Source organism: Dreissena polymorpha, chromosome 13 (assembly GCF_020536995.1).
Source record: "Dreissena polymorpha isolate Duluth1 chromosome 13, UMN_Dpol_1.0, whole genome shotgun sequence".
NCBI lineage: Eukaryota > Metazoa > Mollusca > Bivalvia > Myida > Dreissenidae > Dreissena > Dreissena polymorpha.
The window spans coordinates 34114655-34137219 of record NC_068367.1 but is presented as its reverse complement, the minus strand read 5'-3'; the positions used below and the strand labels follow the sequence as shown (position 1 = coordinate 34137219).

The following is a 22565-nucleotide window of genomic DNA, read 5'->3' as shown; positions in this document are numbered from 1 at the left end:
TCGGTTGGTAACTGAGATGGTGAAATGTGAATCAGAAGGTAACCATTCTGGTGTGACGTGATTGGGTTGCTTACTGTGTTCGTGAAAGGAGAATCCATAGGTAACAATTCTGGTGTGATGTGATTTGGTTGGTAAATGAAATGTGAATCAATAGGTTACCATTCTGGTGTGATGTGATTCGTTTGTTAACTGATCTGGGTAATTGTGAATCAGTAGGTAACCATTTTGGTGTGATGTGATTTGGTTGGTAACTCTGCTAAGGGATGATCATCAGTTAGTTTCTATTCTGGTGTGATGTGATTTGCTTGGTATCGGTTCCAGTGGATGTAAATCAGCAGGTTACAATTCTGATGAGATGTAATCAAACAACTGAATGATGTCAATTTGTGCAAATTACAATATTTTGTAAATTTGCTAATTATTGCCTTATAACAGTTCAGTTACCTATCTAAGTTGCAATTCCCTTCTAAAAATACTAGGTGTGTTATGTATTATACAACGTACAAAACCATGCTAATACTTATTATTGTAAATCTTTAAAAATATAAAGTTGTAAATATCTTTCCCATAAATATATGCTCTCTGAGATTGGGAATGGGGTCACTTTCCTTACCAAATTTTACCAGAAAGAATACTGGTTTCAAAGCAGAAAGTATTCTGTAATTGTATTATAATGTCTTTTGCAGGTAGGTTTGGAACCAGAAATATCATTCTGTTTTGTTTGCTTTTCTCCAATTTTACCACGGTAAGTTTTTTTGTTACATTGAAAAAGTAAATACATGTATTGCTGGAAACAGCTGGAAAGTAGACTGGCTAGCTCAGTTGTTAGAGCACACAGCAGGGTTCACTGGTTCGATTCCCGGCCTAGCCATATAACTTTTGTGGTGATTGGTCATACAATTTAGGGACTTGATTTGGAAAAAACAGACTGACCTTTTAGCTCACCTGATTGCTCAGGTGAGCTTTTGTGATCGGTCTTTGTCGTCGTCTGTCCATCGTCCACATTTGGTTTGTAAACACTCAAGGGGCCACATTTCTTGTCCGATCTTCATGAAACTTGGTCAGGAGATTTGTCCCAATGATACCTCGATCGATTTCGAAACGGGGTCATGCTGGGTCAGTAACTAGGTCACTAGGTCAAAAAAAAAGAATAACCTTGTAAACACTGTAGAAGTCACATTTCATGGCCCAATCTTCATGTAACTTTGTCAAAATGTTTGTCTTACTGATATGTTGGTCAAGTTCAAAAATGGTTCCGGTCCGTTGAAAAACATGGCCGCCAGTGGGCGGGGCAGTTTTCCTTATTTGGCTATAGAGAAACCTTGTAAACACTCTAGAGGCCATATTTCTTGTCCAATCTTCATGAAACTTGGACAGAAGATTTGTCCCAATGATACCTCGATCAAGTTCGAAACTGGGTCATGCTGGGTCAAAAACTAGGTCACTAGGTAAAAAAAAGAGAAAAACCTTGTAAACTCTGTAGGGGTCAAATTTCATGCCCAATCTTCATGTAACTTTGTCAAAATGTTTGTCTTAATGATATGTTGGTTGAGTTCAAAAGTGGTTCCGGTCCGTTGAAAAACATGGCCGCCAGTGGTCAGGGCAGTTTTCCTTATTGGCTATAGAGAAACCTTGTAAACACTCTAGAGGCCACATTTCTTGTCCGATCTTCATGAAACTTGGTCAGAAGATTTGTCCCAATGATACCTCGATCAAGTTCGAAACTGAAAAAAACATGGCAGCCAGTGGTCGGGGATGTAGTTAACACAGATAATGCAAATATTTGTATATTTGATTGGAAGAAAATGCAAAGGACAAAGGGGAATGTGAACATAATTAAAAGTTAATTTATTAAGCAAAACATAGTGAACAGTAAAGGCAGATAGCATGAATGACATAAGTAAATACATATATAACTGTAATCAACAAAAGTAAAATCTAAAAACAACAATTTAAGAAGTCTGTACAATACATAATTGTCAATCTAAATAACTTTATATTTTTAAGGACAAAACACATGGTGACTGTTCAATAATACAATGAAAATGTAAAACCTTCTCTCCTTAATTGCACTCTGCCGTTCTTTTGACTGTGCATAACAATTACACAAAAATAGTATAGAACATAACCACAAAAAAAAACAATCATGTATGTACATGTTATTCATTTCTAAGATATATATCAAGGAAACAACAATACACTGATTATATGCGATTGAAAAGGAAAAATAATTATCAGCAATAGATGGTAGCGCATATTAAATTGTATTGCAACACAATATATAATCCCGCAAGAATTATGCATTGAAACAAAACACTAAATAATTGATCCATGCTCTCAAAGTTAATTATAAATGTACCTTTTCAAACATATTCATGATTTGACATTAGTAGGCACGACAATATTAAATCATCCATGTGAATTATGTGATGAAACGTAATACTGAATACAAGTTTGGTGTGGCCAAGAATTCATGTTAAGTACATGTTCCAAAATGTTTGTACTGAAACTTGTGAAAAAACACCTATTTTACTCTTAACACAAGGATGTTATCGCTAGACCATTGTCCCACAATGAGGGATGCTGTGCTCCTATTGTAGAAGACTGAGCCTGGGTAATTAAGTCCATCCCTCCTGGTAGCAAGAGTTGCCAGCTTCTTCTTGCCTTCCCCATCCAGCTGTAGGATAGTGTCGGATGACGCTCCACAGACCAGAACCTGTCCCAGAGCAGTCACATGTATACCGCGTGGGTGTTGTAGGTCTGGGTCTGTGAAGGTTTGGAGAACTGTGCCATCTCTGGCCAGGGTGAGGACCATGCTATGGGAATGGTTGGTGATAAATATCTTGTCACCTGAAGGACTCACTGCACACTTATATACTGTAAAGAGAGAGTGGGATCATTGTAGTTAGTTAGTAACAGAATCATTATGTTAATAAAGACACTCTTACACTTATTCACCCCAGCTATTTGTGTTCATTAATAAAGGATGATTTTTCTTAAAATGAATCATGTATTCAAGGATGATTATATTATGCTGAAACCCTATGGAATGAACAGCACTTACATACACTAAATAAGTACATTTACTCACTTACTGTAAAACCATTAAATTTCGTGTGGTACGAATTTTCGTGGATTTCGTTGGTCCGCTGAACCAGGAATTCAAGTACCAATGATTATTTATACATTTTTAGCTCGACTATTATATATGAAATATATATAGTGGAGCTATCCTACTCACCCCGGCGTTAGCGTTAGCGTGAGCGTTCAAATGTTAAAGTTTGCATACCACCCCAAATATTTCTTATATCCCTTGACATATTGCTTTCATATTTTTCATACTTCTTTACCAACATGACCCCAACCTATAAACAAGAGCAGACAACTGTATCAAGCATTTTGTAAGAATTATGGCCCTTTTTCCACTTAGAATATGCATATTATTGATAACTCTATGTTAAAGTTTGCGTACCACCTCAAACATTTTCAATGTCCCTTGACATATTGCTTTCATATCTTGCAAACTTCTTTACCAACATAACCCCAATCTTTAAACAAGAGCAGACAACTGTGTCATGCATTTTGTAAGAATTATGGCCCTTTTTCCATTAAGAATATGCATATTATTGATAAATCTATGTAAAAGTTTGCTTTCATATTTTGCAAACTTCTTTATCAGCATGACCCCAACCTATAAACAAGAGCAGACAACTGTATCAAGCATTTTTTAAAGAATTATGGCCCTTTTTTGTCTTAGTAACTGAATATTTTGTTAAATTTTGTGTTTAGATCCACTTGACATCTTAAGTATCAAAGCTATTGCTTTCAAACTTCAAATATTTTCTTCCTATCATGAGGGTACTGTACCTGGCAAGTTCAATTTGACCTTTACCTTTAAATGACCTTGACTCTCAAGGTCAAATTAATAAATTTTGCTTAAATTGCCATAACTTCTTTATTTATGATCAGATTTGATTCATACTTTGACAAAACAACACTTACCTGACATACCACAATGGACTCCACCCAAACCATCCCCCACGCTCCACCCCAGAATCCCCCCCCCCAAAAAAAAATATATTATTTTTTTATATTTTTTTTCTTATTTTTGAAAGATCATCTATTAAATGACCACACACCCACATTATACCCCCCTCTCCATGATGGCTTTCGTTATACTGTCAAGCACTCGAATGGTCGAGAGCGCTGTCCTAGTGACAGCTCTTGTTTATACGCTTCCATTTACGGCCATTAACCATTTCTTCCACTGAATCGTTAGCGGCTTGTGTCAATAATGCTAATTAGGTCGTAGACTGAGCCTTTGCAGGGTCGGGCAATCCTGCTATAGTAGAAGAACGTGTCTGAACTGTACCCGTTTTCAACCATTTTGAAAGAGACATTGTTAGATTGAGATATGCTAGTTAATACAATATGTTGTTTTCTTGATAAGTGTTTGGGTAATAATACATTTTAAATCAAGCATGGAACTTAAACTGTACATCAACGATTGTTCTCTTTTACGTGACATCGTCAAATTAACAGTTTGCAGATTTATCACATATGTCAATTAGTGCCAATTAAAGTTAAAAGAGACATAACTGTTTTCACACGTGTATTCTGGGGACCTTATTACTCAATTGTTACTACTAGGGGACCGATTGCGCTGAGAATTACTAATATTGTCAAAACAACATAGATGGCAATTAGTGAGCGGGGACCCACAAGTGCGCCGCTGTATCCCTCTTATTGACAATTATCGGCAACACTTTCAGGCTTCAGTGCACATTGACTTAAAGTCTTGCTGTCAATACAGATTAGCAGATTATGCTTCGTTATTACTCTGGTTGTTTTAATAAAAGTTTCATTATTATGACGGCCAGTCTTCCCCAAAAATTTGAAATCCTCAAAATTACGTGTCAACGAAATAGTTGTTTTTTATTAAACCACGAAATTTCATACCGACGAATTTCTATACGTTTACAGTACATAGTCTGATCTTTCTGACATGATTATTATAGAGGAATTATTTAAAATATTTTTCTTTACCAATGAAAAAGTCATATACAGTAATGAAAAAGGCAAGAAAATACTTGAGCAAAGGAAGGACTTTAATATTAAGGAGTTTTCATTTACTTATAGTGAAATTAATATGTCAGTTATTTGCAAACATAATTGCCTGAAACTGGCAAAGGTAAAATACAAATGACTTTTGTGTTAATATGTATATATAAAGCTTAATGCTATTGTATTATTTCCTATGATATTTTCAAATGTTACCTGAATATATCCATCAAATGTTACCTGTTAACCTGTCTGATGTATCTTCATACAACTTAGTCAAAAGGGCTCCTTTCATTGAATACTTGTAAAGTGCAGTGCCAGAAGTGAGATACAGGTCTTGCATAATATGAGCAATACCAAAACATCTATGTTGAAACTGTAACATCCTGCCCTTAACCAGCTGCCCACCATTCACAGAGACAAACTGGACCTCATGTGTCATAGTGTCATCCACAGTAACAGCTACTTCACTTGGTGTGATTTTACACATGTCCCGTGGATAACCATTTAAATCATAATGACACACCACCTGGTATTGATGATTGAGTAGCTTAACTCTTTCATTCAAACAATCTGCAACAAGGATCTGATCCTCAGAGAAATCACAAATGGCAATGATATAGCAGTTCTTCTCTCTCTGTAGGCTCACATTATACTCTGACTTCCCTTGTACAGTGAGTGCCTGGTCTGGATCAACTAACACTAATGTTTTCTTGGTACTGAGTACAATCTTCCCCAGACCTGACAATTTAGACAAGTACTGTTGAAAATCCCTGTCTGCCTGGAATGTCAGTGAACTTTCAACCTGAAACGAGTTCTGCATCAGATATGTTTCAGACTGCTCAATCTTTTCCATACATTTCTTACTTGCAATAAATGTGAGTTCTGCTTTGCCCTTATCAACAATGTCGTGTATTGCATCATTGAGTTGCTTGAGTTCATTTTTGAGTTTGCTGCAATTATCTGCATCAGTCTTGACAGATGCTTTCAGACTGGCCAACTTATCATCTAGCTCTTTCATGGTGTTTTTTTCAATGTTGTCTAGAATACTATTTATTTTTTTGCGTGTGTCATGTATTACATATAATTGTTTGTCGTATGAAGCCTGCAAAGACTGCATGTTGGTATCCCAATAATTCTGAAGTTTCTTGATTTCTTCAAGAATACTTTGTATTTTTCTTGATAGTTGCTGCAAGTTTGGTGGAGGTCCTTTAACTGACTCGGATATCAGTGTTACTTTAGCACATTGTCTAAATGGAAATTAATATTTAAATATTTGTATGTGGTTTAAATTGCCATTATGCAATAATATGTACAGTACACTCCACGCATTTTCCCCAATTTCCCTCCATACTCCGCGGAGATTGACCTGTTGGGAGATTAAGAAAATCCCGCGATACGCGGCGTTTGCATAATTTACGATGCGGTTAACGATCGGCAAAACTGATAAGCCGACGCGGCCCTCGGCAGTGGCAACGTGGGGGAAACTCCGCGTTTTACGAGATAACGATCAATTTTATTTTGTTTGACTTCCTGATTTTCAAATAAAATTACATTTATTACAAGTACATACATGTACATGTAGTATAATAATTACAATTAAAAAACACAACCAAGATAGATTGATCCCGACGTGGTTGTAGAAGTAGTTGTTGTTGTATAGAAAACTCGTTGATTTACGACACACAAAACGTGTTCTTTTAACTAATACTTACCAATTAATATAAACACAGTTTGCAACATTGTTTTTATTTTGATAATTTAATCCAAAGTTTTCATGTTAGCAGGTGATTTTTTATACTGAACATGTAAACAAATGACCAAGGACCTTAAACATCTCGCAAATCTGTGTGAATTGACAGTTTGACGTAATCAAAGAAAAGCCGCTTCCTGTCTAAAGGCATAACTTACTCAAGTAAACACGTTCAACGAATGCATAAGGAATGGTTTTAATTGTCGGAACAAAGTCAATTCTCTGCTCGCTAATGCATTTATTTTCTCTTTGCAGGTAGGTTATTCCATTGATTGCTAAAAGAAGGTGGTAACTATTGAGTTGATAGTTGCATTTAATATTCACAGTTGTATTCTTGTTGCGTCGACATTCAAAACAATGTTTACCAGTAATTATGGACCAAATCGGTAGAGTGACATTCACACATGTTAATCCCTTTTGTCTATAGGTCAGTAGACAAGCTTTGCGTGTTTTCAAAACGTCAAACACTTAAAATCCAGTTCCACCCAGATGTCTTCTTTAATTAGTTTACAGTACAATTACTGTTAAAATAATTACTCTACTAAAATACCGTAACGATAAAGATTCAGCGTGTTACATTTGAAATTATTTTGGAGGAAATATCAATTTATTTGCGATATAATTTTGTTAAAAAAGAAACTTTTAACCGAAATCAACAAAACTTAATGTTCTCTGCGCTACAAAGTTTGTATAAAAAAATCAATACACCCACGCTTTGCAGGAGTATACCTTGACCTTGTACATTGCAGCATAAATTTCGCGCGCTTTTGTCGGGAAATATACATGATGACTGTATATTGGAAGCATTTGTAAACGTCGTGTTAACATTAAAAATCGTAGTGTGTTTCGGATTACTAATTATTATTCTCATTTGGAAATTTTACGGAACATTTATTCTTGTGTTATATGTGTTATGATTTAAATATTAATTTGTCAAATGTCTTATATTCATTCATATTGTAGACGTACCTGTGAATTAAAAAACATAATTTTTATACGTATTAATTTTCTATACAATTATCTTTTTTATACATGTACTACAGTATTTAAACAATTTATTATAACAATGCTTTTATTTTTTGGCATGCCCAGTAGCACACTTAACACGGCGTTGCGCGGCTGTCACTGATAAGAATGGAAATTGTCTGCATTTACCGACTAGGCTAAAGTAATACACGCCGCGGGTTTGGCGAACGCGGCGTAACGCCGAGCGTTTTATCGAGTACACCTCGCTCTCTCAACGCCGCGTGAACACTCGCTAGCAGAAAAAAACCGGCGGAGGGAGCGCGTTTTTTGGGGAAAACGCGTGGAGTGTACTGTATGAACTTTCGTTAATTGTGTTTTTGTTGTAGTTTTTTAATGCTATTTTCAAGTAATAAGATATGGAATGTCTTCATTTTAATAATGATTTCTATATTTAATAGACACATTATTTATACTAGTCATCATATAAAATTTCATTTCACAAAAAAGAACTTAAAATAAATTTAGCTGAATAAGGCTGTATTGAATCGTCTCAACAAAACAAAAATTGTTTTAAAAGCAAATATGTGTCTTACAAACCTGTGATTGAGGAAAGCACAATTAGTGCAGCACAGCTGACTGTGGTCCTCACAAAACATTTCCAGACGTTTGTCTTCATGAAGGTCACATTTCTGAAGGAAATCCTCCACTTCCTTGGACACTGGCCACTTACTTGTGTTTCCCCTTCCATATGTCACATGTGTCCCAAACAACTGACTATGCAGATTAATACATTTTGCACAATAAAATGTCTGACAGTTTTCGCAGTAAAAGTAAGCCCACTGGTCAATTTTGTGCTCTAAACAGGGGAAACAACAAAAGTCTATAAATGAATCAGAGCCACTAGCCACAGTTGACTGAGAATACGTAGCCATCTTGATAACCTTAGTATAAATATTCAATAGAAATATTTATGCCTTAAATTACACATCTTCAACTGGTGTCGTCAATCAACTAATATTTTACTTTGTACCTTTGTACAATTTACAGATAAAGATTTGAGCTATCAGTACTTGGCTTCATGTGACTGTATGCATTATCAAATCATATGAGGTACATGTATGTTATCATATACTGTAAAACCATTAAATTTCGTGTGGTACGAATTTTCGTGGGTTTCGTTGGTCCGCTGAACCACAAATTCAAGTGCCAACGATTATTTATACATTTTTAATCCGAAATCGGTCATTTCGGAATGTCAATTCCGATACTTTCTTTTGTTGTCAGTTATCTGAGATATTTGTTGTTTTTTTTGTAATAGTTACTTCACTTCAGTAGGTCGCATTACACTATATCTTGACTAATTAAATATTTCCGAATCGAAAATGTTCTTATTTTTTCACCCATTTGACATAAATTATATTTGTTTGAAATTTACTAACATGTATATGATTACTTAATATGATAAGAACTATGATGTTAATGAATACATAGTATGAATGACAGTGTTTTCATATAAAATATAAATTTGTTTGCCATCCAGTGCATTAATAAAAATCTAAAGTCTTGTGAGTTTTTCTTTTTTTATTCATCATCGTTGATGTACGTTTTATTCATCATGGTTAATAAATATAACATCAACGATTGTTCTCATTTACGTGACGTCGTCAAATTAACAGGTTTTTTTGCAGATTTATCACATTTGTCAATTAGTGCCAATTAAAGTGAAAAGAGACATAACGGTTTTCACACGTGATTTTGGGGACCTTATTACTCAATTGTTACTACTAGGGGACCGATTGCGCTGAGAATTGCAAATATTGTCAAAACAACATTGATGGCAATTAGCGAGCAGGGACCCACAAGTGCACCGCTTTATCGCTCATATTGACAATTATTGGCCACACTTTCATGCTTCAGTGCACATGAACCTCAAGTCTTGCTGTCAACACAGATCAGCAGATTATGCTTCCTTATTACTCTGGTTGTTTTAATAAAAGTTTAATTGCGGTCAGTCTTCCCCGAAAATTTGAAACCCACAAAATTACGTCTCAACAAATTAGTTGTTTATTATTTGAAATCCACGAAATTACGTTTCAACGAATAAGTTGTTTTTTATTAAACCACGAAATTTCATACCGACGAATTTCTATATGTTTACATGTAGTATTATGAAAGTCTGTTAGGGTTAGGGTTTAGCCACAGTCCACTTAAAAAGGTTGCCATCTTGAATATTTATGCCCCCCTTCGAAGAAGAGGGGGTATATTGCTTTGCTCATGTCGGTCTGTCGGTCGGTCTGTCGGTCGGTCTGTCCGTCCACCAGGTGGTTGTCAGACGATAACTCAAGAACGCTTGTGCCTAGGATCATGAAACTTCATAGGTACATTGATCATGACTAGCAGATGACCCCTATTGATTTTGAGGTCACTAGGTCAAAGGTCAAGGTCACGGTGACTCGAAATAGTAAAATGGTTTTTTGAATGATTAATTTTAGAATGCATACGCGGCCAACAGGGCACACTCTGAACAATATTACTGAAGCAACTGGTCTGTAATCCTAAATCTTTAATTATCAGTCCAATGAAACATCATCCTTTTAGTAAAATACAGTGGATCAGTAAAAATATTAGCAGAATGTAAGATTTTTTGTATATTTTGTATATTAAATATTGTGTTAATGTTTAATTTTGTTGATTAATATAAATATAAGCAGGACAGGGGAGGTAATACACTACAGGGGAAACAAATGCAATAAGTTTAAATTTATTGTTACAGATTTGCCTCCCTTGTAATATATTTAAATTTTACCAAACATAAGGCTAACTGCATTTTTGTAATGCATACTACTACTACTACTACTACTACTACTACTACTACTACTGCTACTACTGCTGCTGCTGCTGCTGCTGCTACTACTACTACTACTACTACAGTCATTGAAATTTAGATGTAAATCTACAAGCAAGTGGGGCTAGTAATATGGGAATTTGAACTAGCCGGAGTCAGATTTTACTAGCCCAAACATTTTTGTTAAAAATGCAGATAAACATAACATAAAACATCCAAAGAAGCATTCATTTATTTAATCTTTAGAACACAATACAACTCTCTTATTAATTTCATCCTCATCCAAGTCAGCTTCCTCTTCATCTGAGCCAGCCTCTACGGATCCTGAAATAAGAAGAAATTAATTTCACACACGGATTTCAATTTAATCACAATTATAAATATATACATTAAGTTTAGGTAAAAAATTAGCAGAAATGTATCCCATATATCCATGTGAAAGAGAGAGCAAACCTGAACCACCAGAAAATATATAAGCAATTTAGTGCCAGGTTATTCTACAAAAAGCCAGTTGACAAATGCGTCAATCGCACCTACCTCAGATTCGCATTCCTCAACGACGTACTTCAATGACAACTGTTCGGCCATTACTCTCTGTGTCCCGAACGAAACGCAAAAGATTTATTTTACATAATAATAATCCGGGAACCACAAAACCATGCGCTTTATGCGCAGTAATCCAATTATCGGCTGATTGCCCAGCACGTGCGCGCAGTGTGTTAAAACATAAGCAGCTGTTGATTTAAGCGGCTCAAAACTTTGTTTACAAATATTGAAAATGAAATTTGAACTCGTTTTGTTAAATGAATTGTACAAGCACGTCGGGCTTGTAATATTGGATTTCCTACAAGCCAGAATTTAAAAAAACTAGTTTTTTGCTGTCGGACTAGTGCGAATTTCTTTTGCTACCACCACCACCACCTACTACTACTCTATTACTACTACTACTACTACTACTACTACTACTACTTCTACTACTACTACTACTACTACTACTACTACTACTACTACTATTACTACTACTTCTACTACTACTACTACAACTACTACTACTTCTACTACTACTCTACTACTACTACTACTACTACTACTACTACTACTACTACTTCTACTACTACTACTACTACTACTACTTCTACTACTACTAATACTACTACTACTACTACTACTACTACTATTTCTTCCACCACCACCACCACCACCACCACCACCACCACCACCACCACCACCACCACCACCACCACCACCACCACCACCACCACAGTGACAAAAAACGTATTCAGTGACAAAAAAAGTATTCACACAATGGCTGCTACTACAACTTATAGCCCATATAGGGGGGCATGCATGTTTTACAAACAGCCCTTGTTCTTTAATTGGTATCTGGGACAATTTCTGTAATATACATAATTATAGTGACACACAATCTTAAATCACACTGTGTAAGTTGGGTTAAAATGTGAAATGTAAAGCCATGTCCGGACTTATTGACACAATTATTTAGTTTACCGATACTTAAAACATACGTTGTCAGTAAAAATGTTAAGAAAGAAATACTACCTTGTCCTAAAATAACCCAAAAGTAAATTCATTTATGTAAAAATGTAGAGAACACATTTTGATTACTTTATTTTATGAAAGTATTGCAAAATTTCAGTTCTAATACTGGTCTGGCTCTGTGCAGATGTAAAGAACTATGCTATATATCTGGTCAGTATGAAGAGCTTGTGCTGGTCTGGCCTGGTGATAAATTAACACATGTAATTTGTCTCCCAAAAGACTCAATGCACACTTACATACTGTAAATGAGAGTAGTTTTGATATATTTTTTATTTTTACAAAATCATTAATTTATTAATGACACTGTTTGTCTAATTCAGTATTATTAAGTATCATGTTTCTTAATTCTTTACATACAATAAAACATACTTGTTGAAATGATTGTTTTTATTCTTAAACATAATTTCAAACACATCAATAGCGTTCATTCCCTTGATACATTTACCTATGTACGTTCAGAGTTTGATGAAATTTTCATTTACTCAACTCAAAAACCAATTTACTTGTACAATACAAAAATTAGTTTAAAAAATACTTATGCAAAGAAAAGGCATTATTGTACAGTAGTTTTATTTAATTATAATTTTTAGAGCAACTTATAAAGTTTGCAAAACATACATTTTGACCACTCCAATACCATTGTATTAAAAAATGTACATTATGGTATATACATATGTATCAAGCAATTATTTGAAACTACACCTGGCCATGACACAGGTAATACTATGATCCATACATTGTACATCATCTTAAATAGTCATAAAGCAATATTCAAACTTCATTTTCTAGAGCTCAATTGTATTTTATCAACTGATGTTTCTTCATTCAACAAGTCTCCAATGATTGATTACTTTTAAAATGCATTGCCAGCTGTGAGTTACATGACATTGTACTTGGGCCGTATTCCAGTAGCTTCTTAGGTTAAAAAATAACTTAAGTTGAAATGTTGCGCAATATTTTTGCTTATCTCCGCCATTTTTTCTTTAAACATAAGATTTCACTTAAGTTAAATTCTGGTAGCTTCATAAACTTAATAAATTTCTTTACTCTGTGTATTTTTTCTCCTATATTTAAAATTAAGTTAACTTCCTTTAACTCTTTTTAAAGAGAATAAATAAGCGTCTCATGTTTTGTTTTTTTACATTTCAAATTTAACTTAAGAAATTTATTTAAGAAATTTCTTAACTTAAGTGAAAACTTAAGAAGCTCCTGGAATAAGGCCCCAGGTCTTTCTGATAATGAGCAGTACCAAAAAATTCAAATTTCAGGGTTTTTCATGCTAATTTTTCCCACTTGTACCGGTACTTTTCCAGATTGGGCAAAAATGGGCAGTTGTTTACTTAGAGCTCTGGAATTTTTTAAGGCCCACCTGTTTAACTAAATTTCTCTTGTATTCTTTCAGACCCAGAAGCCCATGCTAAAATACAGCAACAACTCCATCAAGCCCGTCCAGCTGTTCAACCATGCTGACCTAGTTTCCGTGCGCAGCAATGCCGAGGCCGCCCGCAACGCCTACAGCAGTCTGAGCAATGCCTCAGCCAACAGCACCATGCCAACGCCGTTCCGTTCCACCATGAAACCGCCACCTAGTCCCCAGCAACTTCTTAAAGCAGCCACTGGTACTGATTGATAAATTTCACCACCTTTTTATCACATGCTATACCCTATTTCCCATGTAATACAACCATTACATATTTTTTTTTATAACACATGTGTAATACAACATTTTTAAGCGTTTTCATTGGCTTAGTTTTTGTTTATTGACCAATCTCATTGTGTTATTTTGCTGCAATGCGTCAAATGACGTCACAAAATGTAAATAACACTCGGGATTAATCATTATGTTTGTGTAAATATTAATTTAATTTGCTTATTTAAAAGCATGTGATAAAAAAGGTCTGACACTCGTCATATCATACCATATTTGATTAAACTCGTCCAGGAAATTCGTTAGTAAGCTTGCCAAAGGCTCGCTTATTAACAAAATTCCTGAACTCGTTAAATAAAATATGGTATGATATGACAACTCGTGCCAGATCCTATATGTATTTTATGGGCAGCCTATATGGAACGACAAAACTGCTTTTTTTAGGAGAAACTGAGATATGTGTATGGTTAGTCAATCATGATGGGTTAACTTAAATTATGTTTGGTTAAGTTAACATTATGTTGTGTTTATTTGACATGCTGTTGTGTTAAAATGACATGATGTTGGGTTAAAATGACATGATGTTGGGTTAAAATGACATGATGTTGGGTTAAGGTAACATTATGATAGGTTAAATGAATTTATGATGGGTCAAGTTTGCTTTTTATTTACAACAAAAATAATTGTTTGAAAACCTTCAATTGATAATTTATGGCAGTCATTTGGGAAAGATAAATGTAATTTTTGACATTGGGAATGGGGCTGAATAAAGGCCCCAAATTTGCCCCCAGGGCCCTTAATCTGTTAAATCCACGGCCCAAATTCGGCCGCATTCCCCCCCTGAAAAGTATACTTTTTTCCCCTTTTTGGGGGAAAAATTCCCCCTAAAAAAAAAAAAAATTTTTTTTTTTATAGATAGATGTCTCATGATTATTATATCTCAATTCTATTTTAATTTAATCTTTTCAAACATACTTAATTATGAAATAAGCAATGAATATAGTGCAAACATGTACAAATGTAATAATTAGAGAGTAAGTAAAAAATCCCCCAAAAAGGGAAACACCGCGAAAATTCCCCCTGCTATGGGTAGCGACCCGCTTCCCCTAAAATGGATTGAGGGCCCTGGCCCCAAAACTCCACTGGGATTGAACCAATGATCCCTCAGTATCAAGGCGTATGCCATATCAATTACAGCATTGGGAGGTCATGATACAGTACACTCCACGCGTTTTCCCCAAAAAACGCGCTCCCTCCGCGGGTTATTTTCTGCTAGCGAGTGTTCACGCGGCGTTGGAAGAGCGAGGTGAACTCGATAAAACGCTCGGCGTTACGCCGCGTTCGCTAATTCCCGCGGCGTGTATTACTTTAGGCTAGTCGGTAAATGCAGACACTTTCCGTTCTTATCAGTGATCGCCGCGCAACGCCGCGTTAGCAGTGTGCTACTTGGCATGCCAAAAAATAAAAACATTGCTATAATAAATTGTTTAAATACTGTAGTACATGTTTAACAAAGATAATTGTATAGAAAATTAATAAGTATAAAAACTATGTTTTTTAATTCACAGGTACGTCTACAATATGAATTAGTTTAATATAATACATTTGACAAATTAATATTTAAATCATAACACATATGACACAAGAATAAATGTTCCGTAAAATTTCCAAATGTGAATAATAATTAGTAATCCGAAAAACACACTACGATTTTTAATTGTTAACACGACGTTTACAAATGCTTCCAATATACAGTCATCATGTATATTTCCCGACAAAAGCGCGCGAAAATTATGCTGCAATGTACAAGGTCAAGGTACAATGTATACTCCTGCAAAGCGTGCGTGCATTGATTTTTTTTATACAAACTTTGTAGCGCAGAGAACATTGAATTTTGTTGATTTCGGTTAAAAGTTTCTTTGAAATTATATCGCGAATAAGTTGATATTTCCTCTAAAATAATTTCAAATCGAACACGCCGAATCTTTATCGTTACGGTATTTTAGCAGAGTAATTATTTTAACACTTATTGTACTGTAAACTTAATAAAGAAGACATCTGGGCGGAACTGGATTTTAAGTGTTTGACGTTATGAAAACACGCAAAGCTTGTCTACTGACCTATTGTGTAGACTGCTGTCTGCGGTGTTTTGACAAAAGGGATTAACATGTGTGAATGTCACTCTGCCGATTTGGTCCATAATTACTGGTAAACATTGTTTAGAATGTCGACGCAACAAGAATACAACTGTGAATATTAAATGCAATTATCAACTCAATAGTTACCACCTTTTAACAATCAATGGAATAACCTACAAACAAAGAGAAAATCAAAGCATTAGCGAGCAGAGAATTGACTTTGTTCCGACAATTAAAACCATTCCTTATGCATTCGTTGAACGTGTTTACTTGAGTAAGTTATGCCTTTAGACAGGAAGCGTTTTTTTTTTATTACGTCAAACTGTCAATTCACACAGAATTGCGAGATTTTTAGGGTCCTTGGTCATTTGTATACATGTTCAGTATAGAAAATCACCTGCACACATGAAAACTTTGGATTAAATTATCAAAATAAAAACAATGTTGCAAACTGTGTTTATATTAATTGGTAAGTATTAGTTAAAAGACGACGTTTTGTGTGTCGTAAATCAACGAGATTTCTATACAACAACAACTACTTCTACAACCACGTCGGGATCGATCTATCTTGGTTGTTTTTTTTTAATTGTAAATATTATACTACATGTACGTGTATGTACTTGTAATAAATGTAATTTTATTTGAAAATCAGGAAGTCAAACAAAATTAAATTGATCGTTATCTCGTAAAACGCGGAGTTTCCCCCGCGTTGCCAACGCCGTGGGCCGCCGCGTCGGCTTATCGGTTTTGCCGATCGTTAACCGCCGCGTCCAAAATCATGCAAACGCCGCGTATAGCGGGATTTTCTTAATCTCCCTCCAGGTCGAAATCCGCGGAGTATGGAGGGAAATTGGGGAAAACGGGTGGAGTGTACTGTAGATAGACCCTCTCAATCCACGGAGGAAATCTTTTTGTAGCACCTGCTTAAATCATCCACTGGTATAATTAATTTTCAGCGCTTTCCTATTATAAAGGCATATTTAGCCACTGCTATTATTCTCACATTAAAATATGCCACCTTGTTATTTCAGGGGCTTTTTTAACAGATGTTAGACAGGTCCTTGTAATCCAAGCATGATAGGGCTTGCAAGCCTAGTCATAAGCATTTGCGCAAATCTGCTGGTGGTAATAATAGATACAGTCGATATGTTAGTGGCTTTGTTGTTTGACAAATTTGTACGGCCATTTTCATTGTTATGCACACCCCTGCAATCTTGCAGCTTGACTGAATTAAATTTAGCTGTCTTTACTTTTACTTCATAACTTGATTGGCTTTGTTTTTTTATTTGATTGTTTTTGTTGATAACAATTATTCTTGAACCACATAAACAACCAGAAAACTTGAAGTCAAATTTTATTTCTTTCATTAATGATAAAATGGTAAAAATGGTAAAAATGATTGTTAACAATGCGGGAAATCACATGGTCAGATTTGAGAAAAATGGCTGCAGATGCCTCGATTCGATGGAGAAATTGAGTCTTCAAACAGGTTCATCTACCTTATTACTAACTTGTTTTTAATCGGATAACGCCTATCATAGGGCCAGCCGGAAGCGGTTTCAGCGAGTATCATCCGTTTTCCGCTGGTTGGTCTGAGTGTGGGGATAACTCATGGAATATTTGGCGATTTCCTGACAATTTCTCCATCGAATCGAGGCATCAGCGGCCTTTTTTTCTCAAATCTGACCACGTGATTCCCCGAATTGGTTAAAGCCTTTCCAAATATAACAAAAATGTTTGTATGGTTGCATAGTGGATATGGTGTCCGCCTAGTGAGCGAGAGGTCACGGGTTTGATACTCACTGTGGGAGCGTTCTTTAGATCTAGCCCATAGACATCAAGTATTGGTTCTATGCAGGAAACAGACTGGAGAGCGTTTCAGTGCGCTTTAGGTTTTCCATGCAATCCAGCTTAAATAAAATGGTTTAAACTATTATTAAAACCTTTTGAAATGTAACCAGTATCTGATGTTATTCCAGGTACTAACGTTTCGTCCACCTCAAGTGGAAATGCTGCCCCAAAATCTGCCACAACGAAGGGTCACAGCAACCCATACGCCCGCCCGCTGAGTGCCAAAGACATCGCGAGTGACCTTCAATCACAGCAGCAGAAGATCAAGAAGACCAACAGCATATCTCAGATGCAATCGGGTCCCAATGCCATGTTTAATATCGGACCAGACGGAACGCCAGTATTTGGTTATCCAATGAACGCGTTCATGCGTCCCCAGAGTGCCTTGCGAAAGGAGACTCCTGCACAGACCTCCGGTGCGAAATCTACAACAACGAAAAAAACTAGCGAGGAAACGACAGCATCGAAAACTGGAGCGACGAAAGCTACCGCCACCGCGAGTCCTAGAAAAGAAATTCCGCCAACTAAGCTGGAACGGGAAACTGACCTCAGTCTGAACGGTCAGTAAAATAATAAAGAAAATAGTGGACTGAAGAATCAGTTCGGACCGGCGTCAAAAGCAACACCTGCTTCGAGTAGTTCACAGTTGTTAAATCAGAGTGTTAATAGCCCCTCTTCTAGTCCTGTAAAGGTATCTGCAGCCTCACAGACTCAAAATAGCACCCTTGCAAAGAATATGGACTCAAGCCTGAGCTCGATTCCCTTAACTCAAGAAGTGGGCTCGGAAAACAGTTCAAAGGCTGTTGCGTACGTTAAACCAGTCTCTTCGCTGCCGCGTCCGGGTTCTGCCGTGAAATCTGGTACGCCAGATTCGCAGATGCCAGTTCGGAACCTGAATTACACTCCCACTAAACCGTACCACGAAGTGGCAAATCCAAAACCTGTAATTTCAGCCACAACCAAAACTCAACAGACTAGCGAGACTATAATAACCGTGAAAGCAGAGCCGCCAAAAGGCGTAACTTATATGGTTCCCTCTGTAATAAATAAGCCAAATAAGGCAAACAAGGCTGCCTTAAGCCAGAGCAGCGGCTCAAATAGTTCCAAACTGTCCAGTGACAGTTCTTCATCGGGAACAATGTACTATAGCAAGAAGTCGAAAGCGGATATTATGATTCACGAACAACGCCCGCCAGCCATTGGGGCGCCTTCCAAACTCCTTCGAGGAGCTGAAAAGGGGTCGGCCACAAATTTTACGTCTGGGTCAGAATTGGATGAAGCAGCAGATGATGAGTCCGAAATTCCATCAGGGTAAGAAGTGACCGAGTCCTTGCTGTGTCCTTACATTAAAAACTTGATGGTCAGTTTAATGTAATTAATGGACTTGATAGTCAGTTTTACATTCTTTATGCTCTTGATGGTCTCTTTTACATACTTTATTGACGTGATGGTCAGTTTTACATCCTTTTGTATGGACTTGGGGGTCAGTTTTGCATACTTCATGCACTTGATGGTTATTTGTATAGACTTCATGGACTTGATGGTTGTTTTCCATACTTTATGTACTTGATGTTTATTTACTTGATGGACTTGATGGTTGTTTTACATACTTTATGGACTTGATGGTGGCTTTTATTTACTTTATGGACTTGGTGGTCCGTTTTACATAATTTATGGACTTGATGGTCAGTTTTATTTACTTTATTTACTTTGTGGTCTATTTTATGTAATTTTTGGACTTGATGGGCAGTTTCACATACTTAATGGACATGATGGTCCTGGAAAAATGATTTTAATACAAAGACTATAGATAGAAAATTACAAAAATGCATTTAGAACAAAACTAATCTGTTATGTGCTAAACAATCACCACCATGATGACCATTCCAAGTTTCACCCTTTACCATTTAGACCTTTCTAACTAGTTTCAAGTTTTTAAGGCTTCATTTCCAAACCTTAGATACTGATGAGCAGCAAACAGCATAAAACCTAAACAGACTGCGAGTTACTCGCAGACTTTTCTGGTTTAATGCTGTTTGCACGTAGCCATTTTCACTTTGCTTCTAAGTGGGAAAGGGTTAACCTGTCTTATTCCGATCAATGGCTATATTGTACAGGGAGAGGATGCCAGGTGATGGGGAGGCCAGTCTACTTGAGGATGAAAATGAGGAGGAGGACTTCCCAGAAGATTGTGAAGATGACATCGTGGACAATCTAGATGATGACTTCGTTGGAGGATCCGACGGTATGAGTATTATTATTCAAGCTCTTTTTACAAGTTGAAGGTCACTTGAACATGCAATACTTAAAATATTTCAACAATTGCACTCATTGATTAATTGTCTGTCAGTCAAGGGCATACATGTTTCACAAACTCAAGCTTCTTTTTATAAATCTAATTGTACCTAATTAATACTCTGTATGACAGCAGGCTGAATCTAATTGTAATTGTTTATGTTGGATTAGAAAGCAGGCTGAGTTTTTATCATAAAACTTCTTCAGTATATTTTCTTTTTGGTCAATATTCTGACTCCACTTTGAGTGTATTTTTTATGCCCCATTTCGAAGAAAAGGGGGCATATAGTGATAGGACTGTCCGTCTGTCTGTCCGTCCGTCTTTCCGTCACACTTTGCGTTTAGGTTTTGAAAAATGCTCATAACTTCTATGTCCCTTTAGATATAACCTTCATATTTGGTATGCATGTGTATATTGACAAGGCCCTTCCATACGCTCACAATTTTTTATCCCTGTGACCTTTACCTTGAAGTTAGGGTCCGCGTTTAGGTTTCAAAATCTGCGTAAAGGTTTCGAAAAATGCTCATTACTTCTATGTCCCTTGAGATAAAGCCTTCATATTTGGTATGCATGTGTATATGTACAAGGCCTTTCCATACGCACAAAAGTTTTGACCCCTGTGACCTTGACCTTGAACTTGGGTCCGCGTTTAGGTTTCAAAATTTGCGTTTAGGTTTCGAAAAATGCTAAAACTTCTATCAAAGCGTTATTGGGGGGCATATGTCATCCTATGGTGACAGCTCTTGTTTCACTTTAAAGATCAATATGAATCAATTCTCACTTTTTTTGCAGGAAAAAATGTTGAAGCTTTGGTAAAGATATCTCAAGAATTTAGCAAAGCTTAATGGCAGCATGTGTTAACTCTTTACCACTCAGATGCACACTTTTACGCAATTGTTATCTCATAAAAAATCAAAATAAATTTAACACCTTTAATACCTGGTTCAAGTTTTTAAAGTTTTGATTGCCAAACCTAAAATACTGATGAGCAGCAAAGTTCTGGTTTTATGCTAGTTGCATATAGCCATTTTCACTTTCTATGTGAGCATGACAGCTGGGGCAACACTTTCCCACTAAAAGGCAAAGTGAAAATTGCTATGTGCAAACAGCATAAAACCAGAACATGCTGCAAGTAACTCGCAGTCTGTTCAGGTTTTATGCTGTTTGCTGCTCATCAGTATCTAAGGGTTAGAAATGAAGCCTTTAAAACTTGAATCTAGTAAGAAAGGTCTACATTAAATTTAACTTTCTAAGGGACTACAAACACATCAAAATACGTATCTAAGTGTTAAAGGGTTAACAAACACCTGATTTCTAGGCGAGTCCGATGGTTATTCCTTCACCAGCAGTAGCATGTCACGCCCCTCAACCTCGACACAACGCCTAAAGTCACGACCCGTGAGCGCTGTAGAAAGTGATGTCATCAGCGTCAGTCGATCTCAGACGGCCTCGCCCGATAGGAGCATCAAGCCTCCACTGACCAAGAGTTTGTTTCCAAACATTCCGCCAGTCGTGACTTTCGTTGCTGAGGGCGACAAAGGTTTTGCTAGATTAATAAATAATTTATGTAGAATATGTAATGGGGCTTAACCTGTAGGTCTCTAAAACTTAAATATATCAATGACTTTTGCAGACTGGTTTTCTTATTTGCATTCCTATTGAATTTAGCACATGCCTAAAATCTCTGAACTGGTAAATTTTAAACCAGTCTTGCTTAGATTCTCATTTTCATATAAGTTTGCTTGAAACATTTTTGTGGTCTTGAGTAATAATATAAGAATTTGAACTTTTTCATGCGAATCGTTTATTTTGATGACTTGATTTCAGTTGAGCAACTACCATGGGAAGTGAGAAAATACCTTAAATGGCGTATAACCTCCATAACTCCGAACGTTGTGAAACACTGCCTGGCGCGATCAGGATTTCGGATCACGAAACGCAACCATGACTGGCTGGGCTGTTGGGGAAAGCACATGAAATCTCAGGGATTCAAGGCTTTAAGAGAGTATCAGAAGGTTGGTGTTTTTTTTTTACTATTTTCGGAATGGGGCCGTGGGGCTTTGGATTGTCAAAAATCGCTTCATTTTGACTAAAATTGTGTAGTCCATCCCTCCACCTGTCACAAACAAAATTATGTGGGGAGGAATATCAATTCAACATATTTGCTTGTTAATATAGTATGTGCTTTTAAACGTTTTACCGTATTGCCTCTTTTTTTGTTGATGAACCATTACCCAGGGTCATTCCAAATCGGCCGCAAAGATAGACTGTGGCGTAACCTCTCAAAGATGCAGGTCCACTTCGGGAAGAAGGAGTTTGGGTTTTTCCCGCAGACCTACTGCCTTCCATATGACTCAAAGCTCCTGAAACGAGCCTTTGAAGACGGAAGTACAAAGCAGAAATGGATAGTCAAACCAGTACGTTCCTATGGATTTACCCACTCAAAA

The 22565-nt window shown here is 36.4% G+C and overlaps 3 protein-coding genes across 7 annotated transcripts in view; 1 reads left to right on the top strand and 2 right to left on the bottom strand.

The window, feature by feature from the left end:
• Nucleotides 1–22565, top strand: part of LOC127855901 (bromodomain adjacent to zinc finger domain protein 2B-like) — a 364850-nt gene that overhangs the window by 18133 nt on the left and 324152 nt on the right. The window lies entirely within an intron of this gene.
• LOC127855902 (uncharacterized) overlaps nt 1834–22565 on the bottom strand; it is a 328965-nt gene continuing 308233 nt past the window's right edge. Inside the window, exon 5 of one of the 2 annotated variants that reach the window (XR_008037789.1) lies at nt 1834–2054. The gene's annotated coding sequence lies outside the window, so the exon portion shown is untranslated. Of the gene's footprint in view, nt 2525–22565 lie in introns of both variants that reach the window. The other variant, XM_052391814.1, reaches the window with a different exon arrangement.
• The window catches only part of LOC127855903 (uncharacterized), a 233546-nt gene continuing 212814 nt past the window's right edge, over nt 1834–22565 (bottom strand). The window contains exons 2-4 of one of the 2 annotated variants that reach the window (XM_052391816.1): nt 8378–8460; nt 5302–6311; nt 1834–2877 (exon numbers count right to left, since the gene is read on the bottom strand). In XM_052391816.1, coding sequence (XP_052247776.1) covers nt 2525–2877; nt 5302–6311; nt 8378–8436 — 1422 coding nt within the window. In that variant the 5' untranslated portion in view covers nt 8437–8460 and the 3' untranslated portion in view covers nt 1834–2524. Of the gene's footprint in view, nt 2878–5301; nt 6312–8377; nt 8778–22565 lie in introns of those variants that run through there. The other variant, XM_052391815.1, reaches the window with a different exon arrangement.